Below are 20,000 nucleotides of genomic sequence, written 5' to 3' on the forward strand. Positions count from 1 at the left end.
TTTCAAATTAAGTCTTGTATTTTATTTCTAATAGTTTTAACTATTCTAACTGCTATATTTTCTTCACTAAGCAAACAGTTTAGGCTAGCACAACTACATGGAAGGATTGTTTTATAATTAATTTAATTTATTGTTATAGAGATACAGAGAGATTACAATTACATGAGTCAGGTAATGAGTATATTTTCTTTCACAGAGTGTCTTCCTTACCTTACTCTCTCACAATTCCTCCCTCCCTTCTCTAATCATGAGTTGTATAGTTTATTTTTATTAGTGTCTAATGAATTCCACTGCTGTACTTTTTCCCTGTTTCCCTGGAGTTCTGACTTTCCCCCATCCTCCAGAAAATATACCTGTGAATAGATCATACATAGTTAAAAGCATTTGTTTTTAGTGCAAAGGCGAAGTAACAAAGTGACTGCTTTTCATAGCCTATAAAACATAGTGATAATGTACATTTCTCCCATATTCATGCTAATTTCCCTGTGTTTATTTCACTCATAGATTTTTAGAAATATATTACTTAACTGTAATGTGTTTATAACCTAGCTTTATATCTCATTTTTTCCTAGGAAGTTTGTCTTGAGAATTACTCTCATTGTTTTAGTCTTCGTAAAATTAACACTGCAGTACTTTATAAACAGCATTTAGTTTGAAATAATGGCAGTGATATGTATGTTCCTGCTGATGTTTTGTCCTGATGTTTATAAATTAGAGGAGTATTACTTTTCCAATAGTAATGGAAGATTAAAAAATTACAATTCTGTGGCCTTTTTTGCACAGTTCCTTGATCTCAGGCATTCATTCTCTCTAAGCTTCTTTCCCTGAAGTCTAGCACTCACTGCTTGAGCCACAGCACCACATTCAGCTTTTTTTGTTCATGTGGTACTGAGGAATCAAAACCATTACTTCATGCATGCTAAGCAAGCAGTCTTTATAAGCCATGTTCCCAGCCCTAAATTTATTGCCTTTTTATTTTCTTTTGGTAGAATTAATTCGTTGGTCTCAGGCCTTCATATTTATCAAGCAAGTAAAGTATTAATTGATACATATGCCTAGTGCAAATACTTTGTGTATAATACACTTGTGCATTTGTATATTGAATCTTAATAAATTAGTTTTTCTTCCATGAATTGTTTCAGAAAGATTACCTAAAATCTAACATATGTTCTACAGATTTCCTTTTTAATGACCTTGTCCTATGTGTACATGCATGTTGGCATCTTATTCTTTTGAAGCAGGATAATTTTTTGTAACAGTCTTAAAATGCAGATGTGTTATTAATGAATTATCTTTCCATTTAAATATTTCCAATCTACATTTTCTGAAGAGTTCCGCTACCCAATGGATTATCTATTGAAGATTATTTTCTTTCAACACTTGACACATATATTTCCTTTTTTGTGTGCTAGTCAGCATTCACCACTAGTATTGTCACGCATGGCTGGATTGGTAGGATGATCGTTGGCTATTCTTCCTTTGTAATGGGGTTCAAAATGGGAATCAAAAGACTTTCCTTTTAGCCTCTGCAAAACAAAATAGTACTATATTTCATTCCAACTTTTAAAATTTCCTTCTGTAGGTTTTAGGTAGCATCACTTTTTATCCTTTTTATTCTCTGTTGTGCTGTGGTCATATTTCACAATTTTTTTTGTCATTTTTTAATGTTCCATAAGCCTTTTGCCCTTTGCCTCCATCCTTCAATAAAAGACTGATAAAATGCAATTGTAGTCAAGGAACATTTTATTCCTCTGCCACCTAAATTTCTTATTGTAGGAGGTATGCAGTGTTCACAAAAGTTCATGTAGCACGTCTTACAGAGGAAGGAAGTATCAGGGTATCTATGACCACATTTCAATCATTAGAATTTCTTCAGGCTGGGGAAGCATCAGCTGCTGCATGGGGAGGAGGCTGCGGCCACTGCTCCATGGGCCCCTGGCCCCTCTGTGCCTGTGTCTGGGAAAGCCAGTGTAAGATGAAGATAGTCTTTCCCCAGCCACCTGGATAATCAAGAGTTTGGGACAGATCCTTCGATAGTGAGGAGCCAGGAGAAAAGCACAGAGTATGGTGTTAAATGGATTAATAAAGAATAATGTTCTCTTATATTCTGTTATGTAATGACAGCCCATATCATGGAGGTGTATTTTTTTAACAATTCATTTTCCTACAGACTACCCAACAAACCACCTGAGGTTGCATTTACAACAAGAATTTAGCATCCAAATATTAACAATATTGACAGTATTTGTCTTGATATTCTAAGGTCACAGTGGTCTCCTGCTTTAACTATTTCTAAAGTTTGTTTATCCATTTATTTGCTGCTATGTGATCCAATCCTAGAGATTGCATGGACAATAAAACAGACAGAGACAAATACAACAGAGTATCTTGGAAATAGAATTAAAAGTATGTCATGTGATGATACCTAAAAGTCAGAATAACCTGCATTATAGCTGGAATGAACTTGAAACTACTGTTCCTTTTTTGATTTCTTATCTGGCTGCTCCCCTATTAGATGTCATCTTTTCTTTTAAATTTTATTTTTCACTTGGCTCCCTCCCTCCATTCATTTAGATTCTCATCTGAGTAGACTTAAACTGTAGTTACAAGAAAGCAGTTGCCCAAGACTCAAAAATTTTTTTAAAGTTCAGCATTTGTATTATACAGCCAGTATGTTCACTTTTTTTTTTTTTTTTTGGTCGGTCATGGCCTTGAACTCTGGGCCTGAGCGCTGTCCCTCAGCTCTCCAGCTTAAGGCTAGAGCTCTACCACTTGCGCTACAGCACTACTTCCTATATTCACTCTTTTTTATCTTTTTTTGTGTGCTTTTCTTTTTTTATTGTGAAAATACTGTACAGAGGGGTTACAATTACATGGGCAAGATAATGAATACATTTCTTATCAAGCATTGTAGCCTCCTCCTTTGTTTCCCCTTCCCATCCCTTCCCATCTGCCCCCCAACCCCCACCCAACCTATATTCACTCTTAACCTGATTATGAAACCAAACCATTCCTCACTACTCTAACATGATGAAGAAGCCACATGAGGGGGCGGGAGCTGGATTCTCAGTTGTCACATCAAAGGAAACAACATTCTAGCAGCATCCATTCTTGTTGAAGCCTTCCACTGTTAGAGATTTGAGGTTACATGTACTTTATGCTCCTAACTGATGTGGCTGGAGAATTGATATTGAATTTATAGTATCAGCAGAACAGAAAATATGGTGTATTTTATACAGGTCAAAAAAGATGTGAGCTGTTCTTCTCCAGAGAGTGGAAATTAGAAGTCAAACACCCTTTGTATTTCAAAATAGGGTGTCAAACATTTTGTAATTTTCATTTAAATTCTTAGGAGGCTTGGCGCTATTAGTTAAACGGTCTTCCAATACACTGCTTAATATAGCACTGAATAAATGATGCAAGTTGTTACTAGATAAGTGATGGATAGCTCTGCTAGTAATTGATTTATTTTTCTTCAATAAAGTTTCATAAACCAGTTAGCTGCCTGAATTAATCAGTATGGGGAATATATTTTGTAAATGGAAAGCTGTTTTTATTATTTTCCATGTACATTCCCTAACTAAACCTCTTTATCATGTGCATTTGAAGCTGGGGGGTGGGGGGGGGAGGGAAAAAGGAAGTAATAGTAGGTTACAGTTTACAAAATAAAGTACTGTTGTGGGAGTCGTAATGAGGCTGTGTTGACTATAACCATGAGATATTGGGCATCCGTGGGTTTGTTCAGCCATTTACATTAATGAGCATTAAATGCAGCAGATATCATTTCAGGTGACTTAACATGAATAAATAAAAGTCAATGCTACTATAAAAAATTTTAATAACAAAAACAGTTAACAAAAATACTTTTATGTGCTAAGTCAAATCTTAAAATGTCCAAATCAGTCATTAGCTACTTTCTTGAGTACTGTTAACTCTCTTTTACATTCACATGAACACTGCTTTTCATAGGTTGATGAATATGGTATATATTCGATATAATATCCTGAATGTGTTGTGCTTGCTTATGTGAGAGCACTTTTTTTTTTTTTTTTTTTTGGTCCGGTCATGGGGCCTGAACTCTGGGCCTGGGTGCTGTCCCTCAGCTCTTCAGCTCAAGGCTAGCACTCTACCACTTGAGCCACAGCGCCACATCCGGCTTTTTTCTTTTTGCTTATGTGGTGCTGAGGAATCAAACCCAGGGCCTCGAGCATGCAAGGCAAGCGTTCTACCACTGAGCCACCTTCCCAGCCCATGTGAGAGCACTTTTTAAGTGAGGCAGAATATGAAAATGCAAGAAAAGCTTCCTGTTTACTTCATTGTCACCCTGATACATAGGAAATTTTATCAAAGTAAGCTAAACATACTCTTTTACTACCTAGACTTAATGTGGGCATGCCAGATTATTATCTCCTTAGAAATGTGTGGTGATGTATTAGGGAAACTATTTTTTTTTATTTTTTTATTTTTTTTATTTTTTTATTTTTTATTTTTTTAATATGATTTTATTTTATTTGAGAACATACTGTACAGAGGGGCTACAATTACATGGGCAGGATAATGCATACATTTCTTACCAAGCATTGCAGCCTCCTCCTTTGGGAAACTATTTTTTTTTATTTTTGTTGTCTGTGGGGTTTGAACTCTGGGCATGGGTGCTGTCCCTGAGCTCTTCAGCTCAAGACTAGCACGCTACCACTTAAGCCACAGAGCCACTTCTGGCTTTTTCTGCTTATGTGGTGCTGAGGAATCAAACCCAGAGTCTCATACATGCTAGGCAAGCACTCTAATACTGAGCCACCTTCCCAGCAGGAAACCTTGTATTTTAATTACCAAGTTAATACAGTGGCAAACATTTCTACTTTGATCATTCTTTCTCCCACTGTATAGATAACACAGCAAGCTCCAAACATTTTTATATAAGATAAAATGCATACCTGTAGACGAAAGAAATTCCAGCCTTCGTGGTCTCATGACTCAGGGCTAATTACTTGACAGAAATGTGTCCTTACAGAAGCTAGTGTCATTTGATGATGTGGCTGTGGACTTCAGCTGGGAGGAGTGGCAGTACCTGGACGTTGCTCAGAGGACCCTGTATAGAGATGTAATGCTGGAGATCTACTGTAACATTGTGTCCTTGGGTGAGCAAAAGTCACATTAACTTGTAAGGTCATGTGCTTTGTTTTTCGTAAATATATGAATATTTATGTTATTTAGATGTAGCATTCCAGAAGACTGTCTTCCCAACCTTGAGCATATTATTGTAAATGGTTATACAATCTAGAATATAATGTATATCACTGTTGGAAAGATGATCTGGAAACCACAGATGATCTATCTGTAGGTGACTTTGGTCTGTTAAAGCCGCCAAAAATCAATGTGTTTGGATCTGTGCATATTACGGGTTAAGTAGTATCTGTTTGATGAAGGGGGTATTCATTTGGGGTATAGCTATTTAGGATTATTATATCCTCTCATAGGAAAGGTCCATTTATTGGTATGTCATGGCCTTCTTAGTCTTCTTACTAATTATAATTTGAAATATATTCTATCTGATATTAGTATTGCTATTCTGGCCTGCTTGGGAGTATTTCCTTGATTGAATTTATTCTACCCATTCACATTCAGGATACTTATTTCTGTGGGCAAGGTGTGCCTCTTGAAGACAGATAGATGGGTCTTGTTTCTTGATTCAACTTATCAATCTTTTTCATTTAATTGGGAGTTAAGTCCTTGAGTATTGACAGGAGTGAAAAGTTTTGGCAATTCCTGCTATGTTACCCACCTTTCTATGGCCTGTGCCTTCTCATTCTTACTATGTTTATTTGGTTCTATGGTAAATAGCTATTTCTCTGACTATATCAAGACTGGGCTGGGTGCTCTTCTTTTCATTTTCATTTTATTGTATTGTAAAAGTGCAGCACAAAGGAGTTATAGTTACACGTGTAAAGTAATGAGTACATTTATTGTTGAACATCATTACCCTCTCCTTTCTTTATCTCCTACTATCCCTTCCCACTCCCACCTTGAAGTTGTCAAGTTCATTTCCAACATATTGTCACCCCTTTAATCCTATCACTTTTGGTTAAATCCACTATTTGAATTAATCTGGAGTGCAACTTCCAACCATGGTGTAATTGCTGTGGCTCAGAAATCCTATCAGAAGCTACTCTCTGATTGGTTCATATGTGATGCTCTGTGTGGGGTTGGGTTATAAAGATGCCAGTGAGCCATCTTGCTCTCCATGAGCCAGTGCTCCCAGCTCATTCATTTCCTATGGAACCAACATCTCCATGCCCTCCCTGCAGAACCTCTTGAGCCACACTGGCAGGCTAGGCCATTTGAGATGAGGGCTCTATCCTGCCTCTCTGGAGAGCTACCAATGTTCAGTGTGGGTGGAAGAGCCAGGATGTCTGAGCTTTTCAATTCAATCATTGCTCTAGAACCCCATCATGGCACTTTTGCGGTACACGTGTCCTATGCACACTCCATCAGGAATCTGGAGTAAATTCAGCCTAAAAAAACTGGAACAAGATCTTGTTTTTACAACTAAATGGTGTGAGCATACCTCCATGTCTTGGGGCAGTCCTTGACTGTAATTTACTGTGCAAGCAATAAGTTGGTTTACAAAAGAAAGAAATTAAGTAGATGTCATTTCTCAGGTCCAAAAATAACAAAAAGCAAAAAAAATAAAGAGTATTACTTGTGCCTAGAATCCAAGCTACTCAACAAGTTAGAGATCAATGGATCACAGATCAAAATGATCCTGAACAGGAAACTCATCTCCAGTGAATCAGAAGAAATCCAGAAGTGGAACTGTGGCTCAAAATGGTAAACCACTTGAGTAAGACAGCTTAGGGACAATACCCCAGCTCCAAGTTCAAGCCCAGGACTGATCAAGAAAAGAATAAATCATCCCTCAGGTTGGTGATTCACACCTGTTGATGAGATCTGAGGATCACAGTTCAAAGCCAGTCAACCCAAGAATGACAGATAGTTATCTTCAATTACCCAATGAAAAGTTGGAAGTAGAGTCTGTGGGTCACCTGGTAGAGTGCCAGCCTTGAATGAAAAAAGCTGAGGGTGGACAGTGACCAAGCCATGCATTCAAGTCCCATTCCTGGCACACAACACAGACACACAGAAGAAGCAAAAGAGAAACAGAAAGAAAAATAACCATCTCACTTTCTAAGAGACTGAGAATGTTTATTGACTGAATAAATAAACAATGTATACATGGGTTCTGCTATGTGCACATGATTTACAACGAGCTAAACTTAAATAGCTTCTTGAGATTGGAACATCAGTAAAATACTATTTCTCATTTTAAAAATCAGATGATGAGCAACATGTCAGCTGTATGCAGTGTAATGAACACCATGGGAACTCTCATAGTCCATGGGAAGGGCAATGCACAGCCATCCTAAATACCAGAAATAACCTAACACATGTAAGTAAAAATATCTAAAGCTGTTGATCACAGGAGACTCATGACTATAAACCTGATGTCTGCGGATTGAGCCTTGAAACCAGCCTCAGAATAAAATTCCATAAGATTCTTATCCCCAAATAATCACCACAAATGTGGGAAGTAGAATTAGAGATGTGGCTCAACTGATAGAGCAGTAGCCTTGGGAAAAGCTCGGGAACAGCCCTGAGGCAATGAGTTCAAGCCTTAAAATTGGATGTTTGTGATGTATAGAAATTAATATAGTGTGTATACATGTGTAAAATGCACACATATGTGTCAGTTGTGGGGCGTGAACTTGACCTGAGCACTGTCCTGCAGCTCTTAAGCTCAAGGCTATTGCTCTACCACTTGAGCCACAATGCCACTTCTGATTTTCTGGTGGTTTATAGGAAATAGGATGTCTCACAGAGTTTTCTGTGTTGGCTGGCTTTGAACCATGATCCTCAGATCTCAGCCTCCTGAGTAGGATTATAGGTGTGTGCCACCAGCACCTGGCAAAATTCACTTTTAAGAATTGCTCTTAGGGACTGGGAAGGTGGCTTGGTGGTAGAGTGCTTGTCTTGCATGCATGAGGCCCTGGGTTCGATACCTCAGCACCACATAAATAAAAAGAAAAAAGCCGGAAGTGGTGCTGTGGCTCAAGTGTAGAGCGCTAGCCTTGAGCTGAAGAGCTGAGGGACAGCACCCAGGCCCAGCGTTCAGGCCCCACGACCAGACCCCCCCCCCAAAAAAAAAGAATTGCTCTTAGATGTAATAGGGTTGTGGGGGTATTTCATTAAGTCACTATTCATTTGAGGATGGCAGTGAACTCATTTCAAATAACAGTAAACCAATTGTGATGGAGTAGGCTTATAATTTTAATTGAAGAGGTGAAGTCAGGAAGTTCGCTAGTTTGAGAGCAACCCAACCTACATACTAAGATCCTGCCTCCAAACTAAGTTTCTGTTTGTGTGCATATATGGATGTCTGTATATATCCACACATTCAAGCATGCATGCATACATGTGCACATAGATAAAATACTGCTAGGTTATTGTAAAGAATGCTCATAGCAATGGTGAGCCAGGGAATGTGCTTAGTATCCTCTTTATATATACATACTGGTCCACATAGAAGTAGACATATTTTTGTAAAGCTGAGCACTTGAAATTTCATCTTGTTTTATGCTGCAACAGACATAAAAGTAAAGAAACAGCCAAAGGTGGTGTTTGCCTCTAAGTCTAGATATTCATGAACTGAGATGTGAAGATCAAGGAATAGAGCCACCGAGACAGAAAAGCCTACAAGACTAGCTCCAATTAGCCACCAAAAAAGCTGAGTTGTGGACATGGGATAAGAGGTAGTGAGCTCTGAGCAAGGAAATTCAACAAGCACAAAATCTGAGTTTATAAAACAAGGTAGAAGCTGAGTTGTGGCACAAGGATTAGAGCACTAGCCTTGAGGATAAAAAGCTCAGAAAGCCCTCAAGCCCTGAATTCACCTGCAGGCCACACAAATGCACACAAAATTGTTCAACCATATTAAAAACGTTACTGTCTACTACTCTAGAGATGGGGATGGTGGCTCAGGAGTAAAGCACGTGCTCTACATGGGTGAGGCCCAAGGTTTGAACCTTAACTACTACAAACATTAAGAAACTGGCCTTGGGGCTGGGTGGGTGGCTCAGTGGTAGAGCACTTGCCTTGCATGCATGAGGCCCTGGGTTTGATTCCTTAGCACCACATAAGCAAAAAGAAAAAAGCCGGAAGTGGTGCTGTGGCTCAAGTGGTAGAGCGCTAGCCTTGAGCTGAAGAGCTGAGGGACAGTGCCCAGGCCCAGAGTTCAGGCTCCCGACCAGACCCAAAAACACCGGCCAAAACTTTATATGTGCATTCTAACTTAAATGTTTGTTACCAAAGGTTTGATGTGGAGACTTCATCTGATGTGGTGGAAGTTGGTTGGGCTCATGGTCTATGCCAGAACTCAAAGTGGAAGGTACAGGAAAGAAAAATTTGGTAAGGAGCCAGCTGAGTAGAGGAGGGCTCTGGCAAAGTCTTCATGCAACTGGCCAACCAGGCAAGCCCCTTGGGACAGGAGTGAGAAGCCCAGAGCAGGGTATGTGCTACCCCTCAGTCCACCAGCACAGCACGGCACCTGCAGCATGGGCCAAGGTGCACACGTGTTTCCTGCAGGGCTGACTGTTGACACAGGGACCTGTCAGAGCAGTCAGTAGCCTAATGTAATAGTCTTGTCCTATGTAGATAAGACAATTGCTTGTGGACTAGAAGAATTGGTAGTAAAACATTGTTAGATGAAGTAGTAAAAATACTTCAGGATCTGTGTGAATGTGTGTGTCCTAAGAAGAAAAGAAATTGAAAAGGAATTCTATGATAACTCAAATGACAAGTGTGGGACTTGAGTGCACAGCAAAATAGATCCATTACGATCACAACAAATAGGTGAAAAGGAAGGGTTTCCTTCATTTATTTTTACCAACCCTTACAAATCCTTTTGTGTTCAAAATAATAAAGGCAGAAATGTTTCTGTTGATGTTTACTGTTGTACAACAGCTAGTTTATAACTGACAGCAGAAGCATAGGGTCTCTTCTGTATGCAGCCCCTGAACTCTCTGGAAATGAGGACAATACTATTGAAAGTGAAATTATGTCACTTGTAAGTTTGTCTTTTAAATTGCAGGGGAAGCATTGACTAATTTAAATGAGCAGACTGTTTGTTTTGCTGGTCCTCTGGTTTGAACTCAGGATACAGGTGCTTTCCCTGAGCTGCTTTTGCTCAAGGGTAGCACTCTACCACTTGAGCCACAGCACCACTTCTGGCTTTTCCTGTGTATGAGAATCTGAGGAATAGAACCCAGTTCCTCATTCATGCAATGCAAGCACTGTACCACTTAGCTACCTTCCCTGTCCTATAAGCAGACTTTTTATGTTAAAAAATGAAAGAATAGGGGCTGGGAAGGTGGCTCAGTGGTAGAGCACTTGCCTTGCATGCCTGAGGCCCTGGGTTCGATTCCTCAGCACCACATAAGCAAAATGAAAAAAGCCGGAAGTGGCACTGTGGCTCAAGTGGTAGAGCGCTAGCTTTGAGCTGAAGAGCTGAGGGACAACGCCCAGGCCCAGAGTTCAGGCCCCACGACCGTGCCCCCAAAAAAAGAAGAAGAAGAAGAAAGAATAGGTTGGTAGGCAGTATCCACTTTCCATGTGCAAGTCCCAAAGTTCAACACCCCAAAGTGCAAGGAAGAAAGTAGAAAATGGAATGACAAGAAGTATTCAGTTACAACTACAAAAAAAAAAAAATAGAAGAACAAAGGCAATGAGCAAGTAATTAGGTTTTTGTTTGGGATTGTTTCTTTTTTCTTTCAGTTGTTAGCTGTGGGGTTTAAACTTAGGGAAGGCCTGGCATATTCCCTCTGCTTTTCACTAAAGGCTGGCATGCTACCATTTCCAGCCAGAATGTCACTTCTAGTTTTCTGGCATTTAATTGGTGATAAGTCATAATGAATTTTCTGCTGATGTGGTGCTGAGGCATAGAAACCAGTGCTTCATGTATGCAAGGCAAGCACTCCACCACTGAGCCACACTCCCAGCCCTGCCTCCTTTCTTAAAACAGTGTGGTTGGGGCTGGCACTGTGGCTTAGTGATAAAGTGCTTGCCTAGCATGCATGGAGCACTAAGTTTGAAATCTCAGTACCTAATAAACAACAACAGCCCCCAAATACCCTTAGAAGCACTGGTGCTGTAACTCAAATGGTAGAGTGGTAGCCTTCAGCATAATGATATTCAGGGACAGTTCTCAAGCCCTGAGTTCTAGCCTCAGGAATGTCAAACAAGAACAACAACAACACGATGAAATGGTAGATGAAAACAAGAAACCCAATGTCAGCAAGTTTCATTGATAAACACAACACACAAACACTCACACATAGATACACACACACACACACAAATACACATTTATTAAACCATATTCACCTCTTTTTCCCTGTCTGCTCACCCTCCCTGCTCCAACTGCTGCCTACATCCACTGGAGAACTTATTCTATGTTTCTGTTGTTTGTGCATTCATAAAAAATTATTGTGAAGATTATATATATACATATATATGAGTGAAAATTGCTTAAGCCAGTATGCATTTTTGCACAATTCCACCCAGTTATTAAACCTGGCGTTTATTTCCCTATATCACATTAAAATGTACCACTGTAAGTTATTGATCTCATTGTCTGGGTGCTATCCCTTACCATTTTAACTTAAGGCTCTATCACCATTTCTACTTGTAGATTTTTAGGTGATTAATTGTAGATAAGAGTTTCATTGACTTTTCTGAAAGGACTGGATGAAAACTCAATCCTCAGATCCTAGGTTTACCACCATGAGACACTTGTGTCCAGCACGTTTAAATAGTATTACATGCACTATGTTGTTTGTGGTGTTTAGTAGTGGACTTTTGTTTGTTTTTGTGCTGGTCCTTGGCTTGAACTAATGGTCCCAGAGCTGTACCAGAGCTCTTCAGATCAAGGTGAGCACCCTACCACTTGAGCCACAGCACCACTTTTGTTTTTCCTGTGATTAATTGGGGATAAGAGTGTCACTGACTTCCCTGCCCAGGCTGGCTTTGAACTGTGATCTTCAGATCTCAGCCTCCAGACTAGCTACAATTGCAGGCGTGATCCATCAGCATCCGGTTGTACTTCAAAATAATGTATTTACCTATCTATGCAATACAAAATGGGGCTGGGAAGGTGGTTCAGTAGTAGAGTGCTTGCCTTGCATGCATGAGGCTCTGGGTTCGATTCCTCAGGACCACATAAGCAAAAAGAAAAAAAGCCAGAAGTGGTGCTGTGGCTCAAGTGGTAGAGCGCTAGCCTTGAGCTGAAGAGCTGAGGGACAGCGTCCAGGCCCAGAGTTCACGCACCATGACTGGACTGCAAAAAAAAAAAAAAAAAAAAAAAAGAGATGAGGATCACTATTTACCTGTATTTGACCTATCTAAGCACAATCTTACTTCTGTCTCTTTGTGTCTCTCATTCCATGGATTCCTGTAACCATTTTCTAGCTAGTTTGTGCACTTCAATTTTTTTTAACATATTTCTAATGATTTCATTACATTTCTGTGCTGCTACCATGTCTTAATTGTGTTTTGGTACAATTATCAAAAGGGAGCTGGAGCAAGGAATAGTAGTGGTGGTAGAGAGAGGTTTATCCTCCTGAGAACTAAGTTTCAGCCTCTAGAAAAGTGAGAAAACACAAATTCTTCACATCAGGAACACCTGTGTTTCATTATAACTCACTCAGCAGAACTACAAAATGGGCTAAGAGTGAATCAATCCAAGTGGCTTATCACAGTGGTTAATTAAACATAAAGTAAGCACTGAAATCCTTTTGGGGTTACTAATCAAAATCCAAATGCTTATGACTCTTGCTTTTATCAGCAAAGAAAGTGGAAGTGCAGGCATGGCTCAAGTGGTAGAGTGCTAGCCTTGAACTGAAGGGCTGAGGGACAAGCTCACACCCAGAGTTCAAACCCCATGAGCGACAGTAAATAAATAAGTGAACAAAAATTTAAAAAAATAAATACCAAACAAAACAAGATTAAGTGCATACAATGAAAACTTTGTATACTGAAAAGATCTATCAACGAAGAAGCAAAAGCATGGTAGGAGAAAATATTTGCATATGTCTTTAAATAGATTCCTAACAAATCTGAATTAGAAAATATAAAGAAAATCCTACAAGTAAACCCCCCACAAAAAAATTTAATTTAAAATGGGAAAAATATTGAAGAGACTTTTCTAAAAAGGACATACGCAAATAGCTGATTAAAATGTAAAAGTAGTATCAATAATCAGGAGACAAATTCAAATCAAAATTACAATATCTATTTTATACATGTTAGTGTGGCCGTAGTTTTAAACAAAACAACAAAAATCCTTCCAAAGTCTAAGAAAAGCTAGGAAAGATGTGACAACAATGTGAACCTTGGTGCATTTCTCTCAGGTATGTAAAACTATCAGAGATGGGACAATGAGTCCTAAAAAGAACCGAATATAGAATTACATAGAAATATCATCTAGTACTACTACACTTGTACATACCTTTGGGAAAAACAGAGATTTCTATAATTACCGTGAAATACAGCCTAAGAGTCAAGAAAGACAAATACCAAAAAGCAGTCCAAGAGTATTTACAGAGATTAATTGAAGTACTTATAACACACTCACTCCTATACAACAGTCAAAGTTATGTTTGACCACACTATTTCAGCAAATCCATTAAAACTTCATTAGGATAGTCTAATGTTATGTATGAGGCTGTGATGGCTGACCAGATTCTAGCCAACCTTTACCTTCCATGAGAAGTTACCTCCTAGGTGTCATTGAATCACATAAAAAGTGAGGCAACTTTGTCCTTGAATTAAAAAATGAGAAACAAACTAAAGCAAAACTGTACTTAACTTAGAAGGCAAGATTTGATAATCGGATAAATCTCCAAGCCATCTTTAGCTTCTTCAGAAACATGTTCCTGAAGCTGAATCTTTTTTTTTCTGTTCTTCAATTTTATACACAGTTAGGTTCATAAAATGGAATGTCAAACAGAGTGAGAAATAAAAGAATCTCATCAGAGATCCTTTCTTCTTTCTTGCTATTGACCATGAGTAAAGATTCTGGAACCATGGCTTGGAGAGAAGCCAAATGAGAGAGTCAGAAAAGAACCTGTGTGATTTTACCCTAGAAGTTCCTGCTCAGAACATGATAGGTGGGCTGGAAAAGCATAAAGCCTTCTTATGGGAAAAGAAACATTCCTGAATCAAGTAGAGCTTTAAAGTATCCACTAAAGACAAATCCACAGAAGAGTCAAGTCTTAAGTGTTACTAAACAATATTAACAGAAAATACACCCCAAAATGTAGGTGGTATTTCAATATTGTGATTTGCACTTTTTTATGGCTAGGGATGTTGAACATTTCTTCATTTGTCTATTGGCCATCCTTTCCTCTTCAGAGAATTTTCTCTTTAAGACTTTAGCCCACCTATTTATTAGGCAGTTGTTTCTTTGAGGATGTGTTGTTGGGGGATTTCATTTTTTGTATTCCAGGTATATTTTAGATTTATAGAAGTTCCTCAAAAGACTACACATAGAGCTCTCCTGTGATGCAGCAATCCCACTTTTGGGCATTTACCCAAATGATCACAAACAAGAATATCCTAAAGCTACCAGAATGACTACATTTATTGCAACATTATTTATCATAGCTAATATTTGGAACTAACCCTGATGCACCTCAGTAGATGAATGGATCAAGAAAATGTCTCACACAATTGAATTCTATGCCTCCATCAGTAAGAATGAAATTGCCCCATTCATTAGGAAATGGAAAAACTTGGAAAAAATTATATTGAGTGAAGTAAGCCAGGCCCAAAGATACATAGGTCCCATAGTTTCCCTTATAATAACTGGTATATGTGTGAGACAAGCAGAAACGGTAAGATAAGTTGATGTTAGGGGAAATAAAACTGAAGATAAGGACACCAATGTTTTTTCTTGCTTCCTATTGTTGCTAATATATATATAAGATGATTTCTTTGTTGCTTTGTATGTTTCTACCATGGTATAATCCTTGTTTTCACTGTATTTGATATTGATATAATTTGTGGAGGGGAAGGGAAAAATTGTTTAAATAGAGATATAGGTGTACTCATTCCAACAATGAAAAGTACAAGATGTTATGTTGTAAAATGAATTTTACAAGTTTGGTGGGGGGTGTGGGAGATGGGAGGGCAGGGATGGTAAGAGGAAACAAAGGAGGAGGCAACAATGCTAGATAGGAAGTGTCCTCATTACTTTGCTCCTGTAATTGTAACCCTTGGGTTTGGTATTTTCACAACAACAACAAAAAAAAAGTAAAAAAATGGCTTTTACAAGAAGTATACTCTTTATCTATTTAGAAAAGGATGCAGAGGCTGTAACATTTAATAAAGTGATTTAAAAAAATCAGTAATATTAAGTAAGGAGGTCAGGCCTGGCTCGTGCCATATTGGCCACAAGGTAGATGGTTGGGTCTGCCATCTTGTATTCATGTCGGGGAAGGAAATGACAAGATTCATCACCTTCCTCCCAGATGATGGATGTGCCTGGATCCCTGGAAGCAGGGGTGAGCATTTGGCTGATATGTTACTCAATCTGTTATTCCACTGCTTGGGACTGGGAGTTTCCTGTGGACCTGCCCCCTGCTCCGGCCCTATTTAGGTTGGACCATCAGTGGCACCAGACACCATGCCACATGTCTCTGTGATCCTGTCCTGTGTCCTGTCTCCTGGCTTGTCTCTGGTAATCATGGTGTCCCAATTCCCAATTCAGTGTTGTATTGGTTTGTTGGTATTGTTTTTATTCTTTTTTTTTTCCCTTTCTGGCCTATTGCCAAGCTGTCTAAGTGTATTTGTGGACAGCAATACTTTGTTACAACGGGCTGCTTGCAGACTGCTCCCGGTGTAATAAAGATTCCAGTATTCCATCTTCCAAAATATGGCTTCTGTGCTCACTTCGGCAGCACATTGGCTGAAATTGGAACGATACAGAGAAGATTAGCATGGTCCCTGTTTAAGAATGACACGCAAATTCGTGAAACATTCCATATTTTTACAAAATAGTGTTCTAAAAGTACCAAGAGCCTAATTACATCATTTATACAATAAAAAAATGTGACTTCTGGGATAATTCACCTTACAACAAATATACTGTCTTCATTTACATAAACACAAAGTTGGACCTAAAGTTAGAATTTCTAGAGCCAAGATAGATCCCTCTGTATAGTTACGTATTTAAACGTAGCCTGGATGCATTTAGAAAAAATGTCTGTGTTACATCAGAAAGTGCTTAATTAGTAAACCAAGACCAAGACTCCAGATCCTATATAAGCCAGTCATTCTAGATAAGTCCAGAGCTGTTTGCTTCCATGAAGAGCTCTACTTTCACACTTTCATGAACAAATGTTTTTGTGACAATATGAGGTCTTCACCTCAGGAACTGATTTAACATACTTGATATTTTCTCTTTTTTTATTTTTATTTTTTATTTTTATTTATTTATTTTTTTTTTGGGTCCCGTCATGGGGCCTGAACTCTGGGCCTGGGCGTTGTCCCTCTGCTCTTCAGCTCAAGGCTAGCGCTCTACCACTTGAGCCACAGCGCCACTTCTGGCTTTTTTCTTTTTGCTTATGTGATGCTGAGGAATCGAACCCAGGGCCTCAGGCATGCAAGGCAAGCGCTCTACCACTGAGCCACCTTCCCAGCCCTATTTTCTCTTTTTTTAAAGCAACACTATCACTCTACCACTTGTGCCACATCTTGATTTTTGGTGGGTAAGTAGAGATATTTCTACTGTCTTTTCTGCCAGAGCTGGCTTCAAAGGAGATTCTCTCATCTTGGCCTCCATAAAAGCTAGGAATCAAAGCATGAGCCCTGTGGGCTTTTCTGAAGAAATCTCTCTCTGGGAACAAGAGGTTTCATTGAGTACTTCACCTCAGGCTTCCTGTGCCTTCAACAATTTCAGTATTTGTTTTTATTGTTCAAAGAGAATCCTTAAATCCTGGCCACGATTCCATTTACAAGATAAGGACAGTGGACTTCACATTGCCAGATTTAGCTAGGTTGCTAGCTTAACTCCTTCCCTCACACTGTTCACCCTTCTGGTGGTCTATACAGGCCTAGTACAAAAATGGAGGGATTGGGAGGCATTTGTGCCCTTGGCCTTCCTACTTGTGGCACACACACACACACAGAGGCATATACCAGGCATTTGGAAATAGCTCATTCTCCCATGTTTACACACTGGATGCTTTCTGAGAAGGGATGGTTCACAGAGTGGAGTCCTTCTACCTAGGCTTGTCATATAGCTGAAATTAAAAGGTGGGAACCAAAATACCTCATTCATTCAACATAGGTCTGATGATAACATTTAATTATTGCTTTAATCATTTTTATTACTATCACTTGGCTAATACTTTTGGTTGAGCTCAAAATTTAAGGGACTTACTGCTCACTTAATGTAAGACCAGCAATTAAAAATGAGCCAGTTACATTCCCTCAAGTGTGGAATCTTAGCTACTCAGGAAGCTAAATTAGAACGGTAATATTTGTAGGCCATCCTGTGCAAAACCTTCATGAAAATGGTATCTTAATCAATAAAAGGGTAGATCTGGTGATATGTGCCTATCTTGTTTGCTCCATGTGACATGTAATTATAAAAATTAGTCTAGAAATGCCCAGGCAGAGAAGCAAGACTGTAAGGTGAAAATTGAGTGGTACAAAAGGGCATCTGGCATGGAAGGTAAAGGAAGACTTACAAATTTTCCCCCTGAATTCAACCTGAGGACTACTAATATGACCTGTGCAAACAATACATTCTTCTAAATACTTAGTAGAAGAATTTGGATGTGGTTTACAGAATGATAGGTAAACAGTCCTTTACCAAGTGATTGCAAAAGGACTTTTGCATATGTCTATATGATGTTATAAATTTTATGTCCTATTGTGTGGAAACCATGACTCCTGCTTGAATCAAGTAGTTCAGATCTACTGATCTAACAGGGCACTGGTGCTACACATCTGAATTCTTAGCTGCTCAAGAGTATGAGTTTTAAGGATAACAATTGAAAGGCAAACTAGGTAGAAAATGCTGTGAAGGTGTTAGCGCCAATTATCACCAAATTTCCCACAAGTAGTGCTGTGAATCAAGTTGATAGACTATCATTACCTTTGTTCATTTATTTAAAAAGCTCAGGGACAGTACCCAGGCCTGAGTAGAAAAACTCCAAAGCCAGGGAAGATATTTTTTAAAATGGGCTCTTTGTCCCTTGTGCAGAAAAGTTATCATTCCTGTGTAAGCCTAATGTACTCCATAGGGTATAGTCATTGTCCCTCAATTGAAGTTGATATTGAAATGTCTTATAAGCCAGGGTAATGATAGATTGTCATGAATATTTGGGTATCTTTTGTCATGTGAATGTACGTGCATATACCTTTATGTTTCTGACTAGTTCATAGGTCCTTGCAGAGGTTCAAGTTACTGTGTAGGACAATGTGGTCCATGTCTGTATGGAGTGGAATGAGACCTTCAATGAAAGATCTCAACATATAAAATGTGGCCAAATATTTCAGTATACTTGAAACAGTATCATAAGAAATGAAGGAGGCACATAGTGTTGATTTAAGATCCTAGAATACCAATATATCTGAACGAGAAGACTGTGGTCTTGTACTAGGTGCACATAGATGCAGGAGAAATACTCTTTTCAGTCTGATCTGTCAGATGTATTTAAGCATTTTTCTTGTTTTTCCCTTTCTGATTGCACTTTATTTCAAGGCCACTCTAAGGGGTGAGTGACAGGATATTTAGTTTCAGCTCATTCTAAAAGCTCCTATGTCCTGAGAAGAGAAGTGGTGAACCATGACTTGGGTACATATTCACCCTAGACCCAATCACTAAGAGTGGGTTAAGTTATATAATTTTTCAGAATGTCAAGGGTCCTACCACAACTTTCATCCTGTAGTAATTTCCAAAGTTAGGCCTTAGAAGAGTTCAGCTTTTGTATGAAGATTTCAGCTCTAAATTAGATTATTTTCAACAGCCATCTATTGAATGTTACTGGATAAAGTGTACAAATAAAATCATATTTATGTTATAGAAAATTGTGTTATCATCATCAGGATCAGTTAATATGACCCAAAGTCATGACCCTGAAGAGTCTGCTCTCCAGAGATCTAAGTATTTATCCAAGAACCTCCAGTTCCCAAGCAATCTTGACCCCAGTGAGAGAGCAGGATGTCAGGTGAACCTTTTTTCTTCCTCAGGTTAACCTGGAATGATGCACCTCAGAGTGACTGGAAGGGACAGAAGCTGGGATACTGAGCACAGTGGATACTGAACAAGGCTATCATAGGATTTTCACTAGACCCTCAGGGACCACCCAAGACTCCCTTGCATTAGCTTGAACACTTATATCTTTATGATTCTCAAATTCTAGGTCATTTTTCCTCCCAGAATTAGGTTAACATTAAGTGTACATTTTTTTGTTCCATCAATGAATATTGAATTTCTTTTAAATTTTATTCTTTAAGTTTTCTGGATCACTTACACCCTTGTATGAAATTCTTGTTATAGAAGTCTCAGTACTTTGAGTACATGACTACCTGGAGCATCCACAGTCAACCATCTTTTGCCTCACTTGTATATGAAGTCTGAGCAAATCCCAGCCAAAACATTCTAACTTAAATATTTCTTACAAAAAGTTTGATGTGGAGACTTTATCTGGTGTGGTGGAAGTTGGTTGGGCTCATGGTCTAGGCTAGAACTCAAAATGGAAGGTACAGAAAAAGAAAAGTTTGGTAAGGAACCAGCTGAGGAGAGGAGGGCAGTGCCAAAGTCTTCATGCAAGAGACCGGTCTGGCAAGCCCCTTGGGACAGAAGTGAGAAGCCCAGAGCAGGGCCTGTGCTACCCATCAGTCCATCACCACCACAGCATGGCACCTGCAGCATGGGC

General features: G+C 39.0%; 1 protein-coding gene and 1 non-coding gene across 2 annotated transcripts in view; both read left to right on the plus strand.

Annotated features, from left to right (window-relative positions):
* LOC138827152 (zinc finger protein 658B-like) overlaps window positions 1-20,000 on the plus strand; it is a 193,244-nt gene that overhangs the window by 28,318 nt on the left and 144,926 nt on the right. The window contains exon 4 of the mRNA XM_070022632.1: window positions 5,012-5,138. Coding sequence (XP_069878733.1) covers window positions 5,012-5,138 — 127 coding nt within the window. The remainder of the gene's footprint in view (window positions 1-5,011; window positions 5,139-20,000) is intronic.
* Window positions 15,995-16,101, plus strand: LOC138827206 (U6 spliceosomal RNA). The gene has a single exon (XR_011372008.1). It is a non-coding gene; the product is annotated as a U6 spliceosomal RNA (small nuclear RNA).

Source organism: Dipodomys merriami, unplaced genomic scaffold, assembly GCF_024711535.1.
Source record: "Dipodomys merriami isolate MVZ:Mamm:240054 unplaced genomic scaffold, mDipMer1.0.p SCAF_151, whole genome shotgun sequence".
NCBI classification, from domain to species: Eukaryota; Metazoa; Chordata; class Mammalia; order Rodentia; family Heteromyidae; genus Dipodomys; species Dipodomys merriami.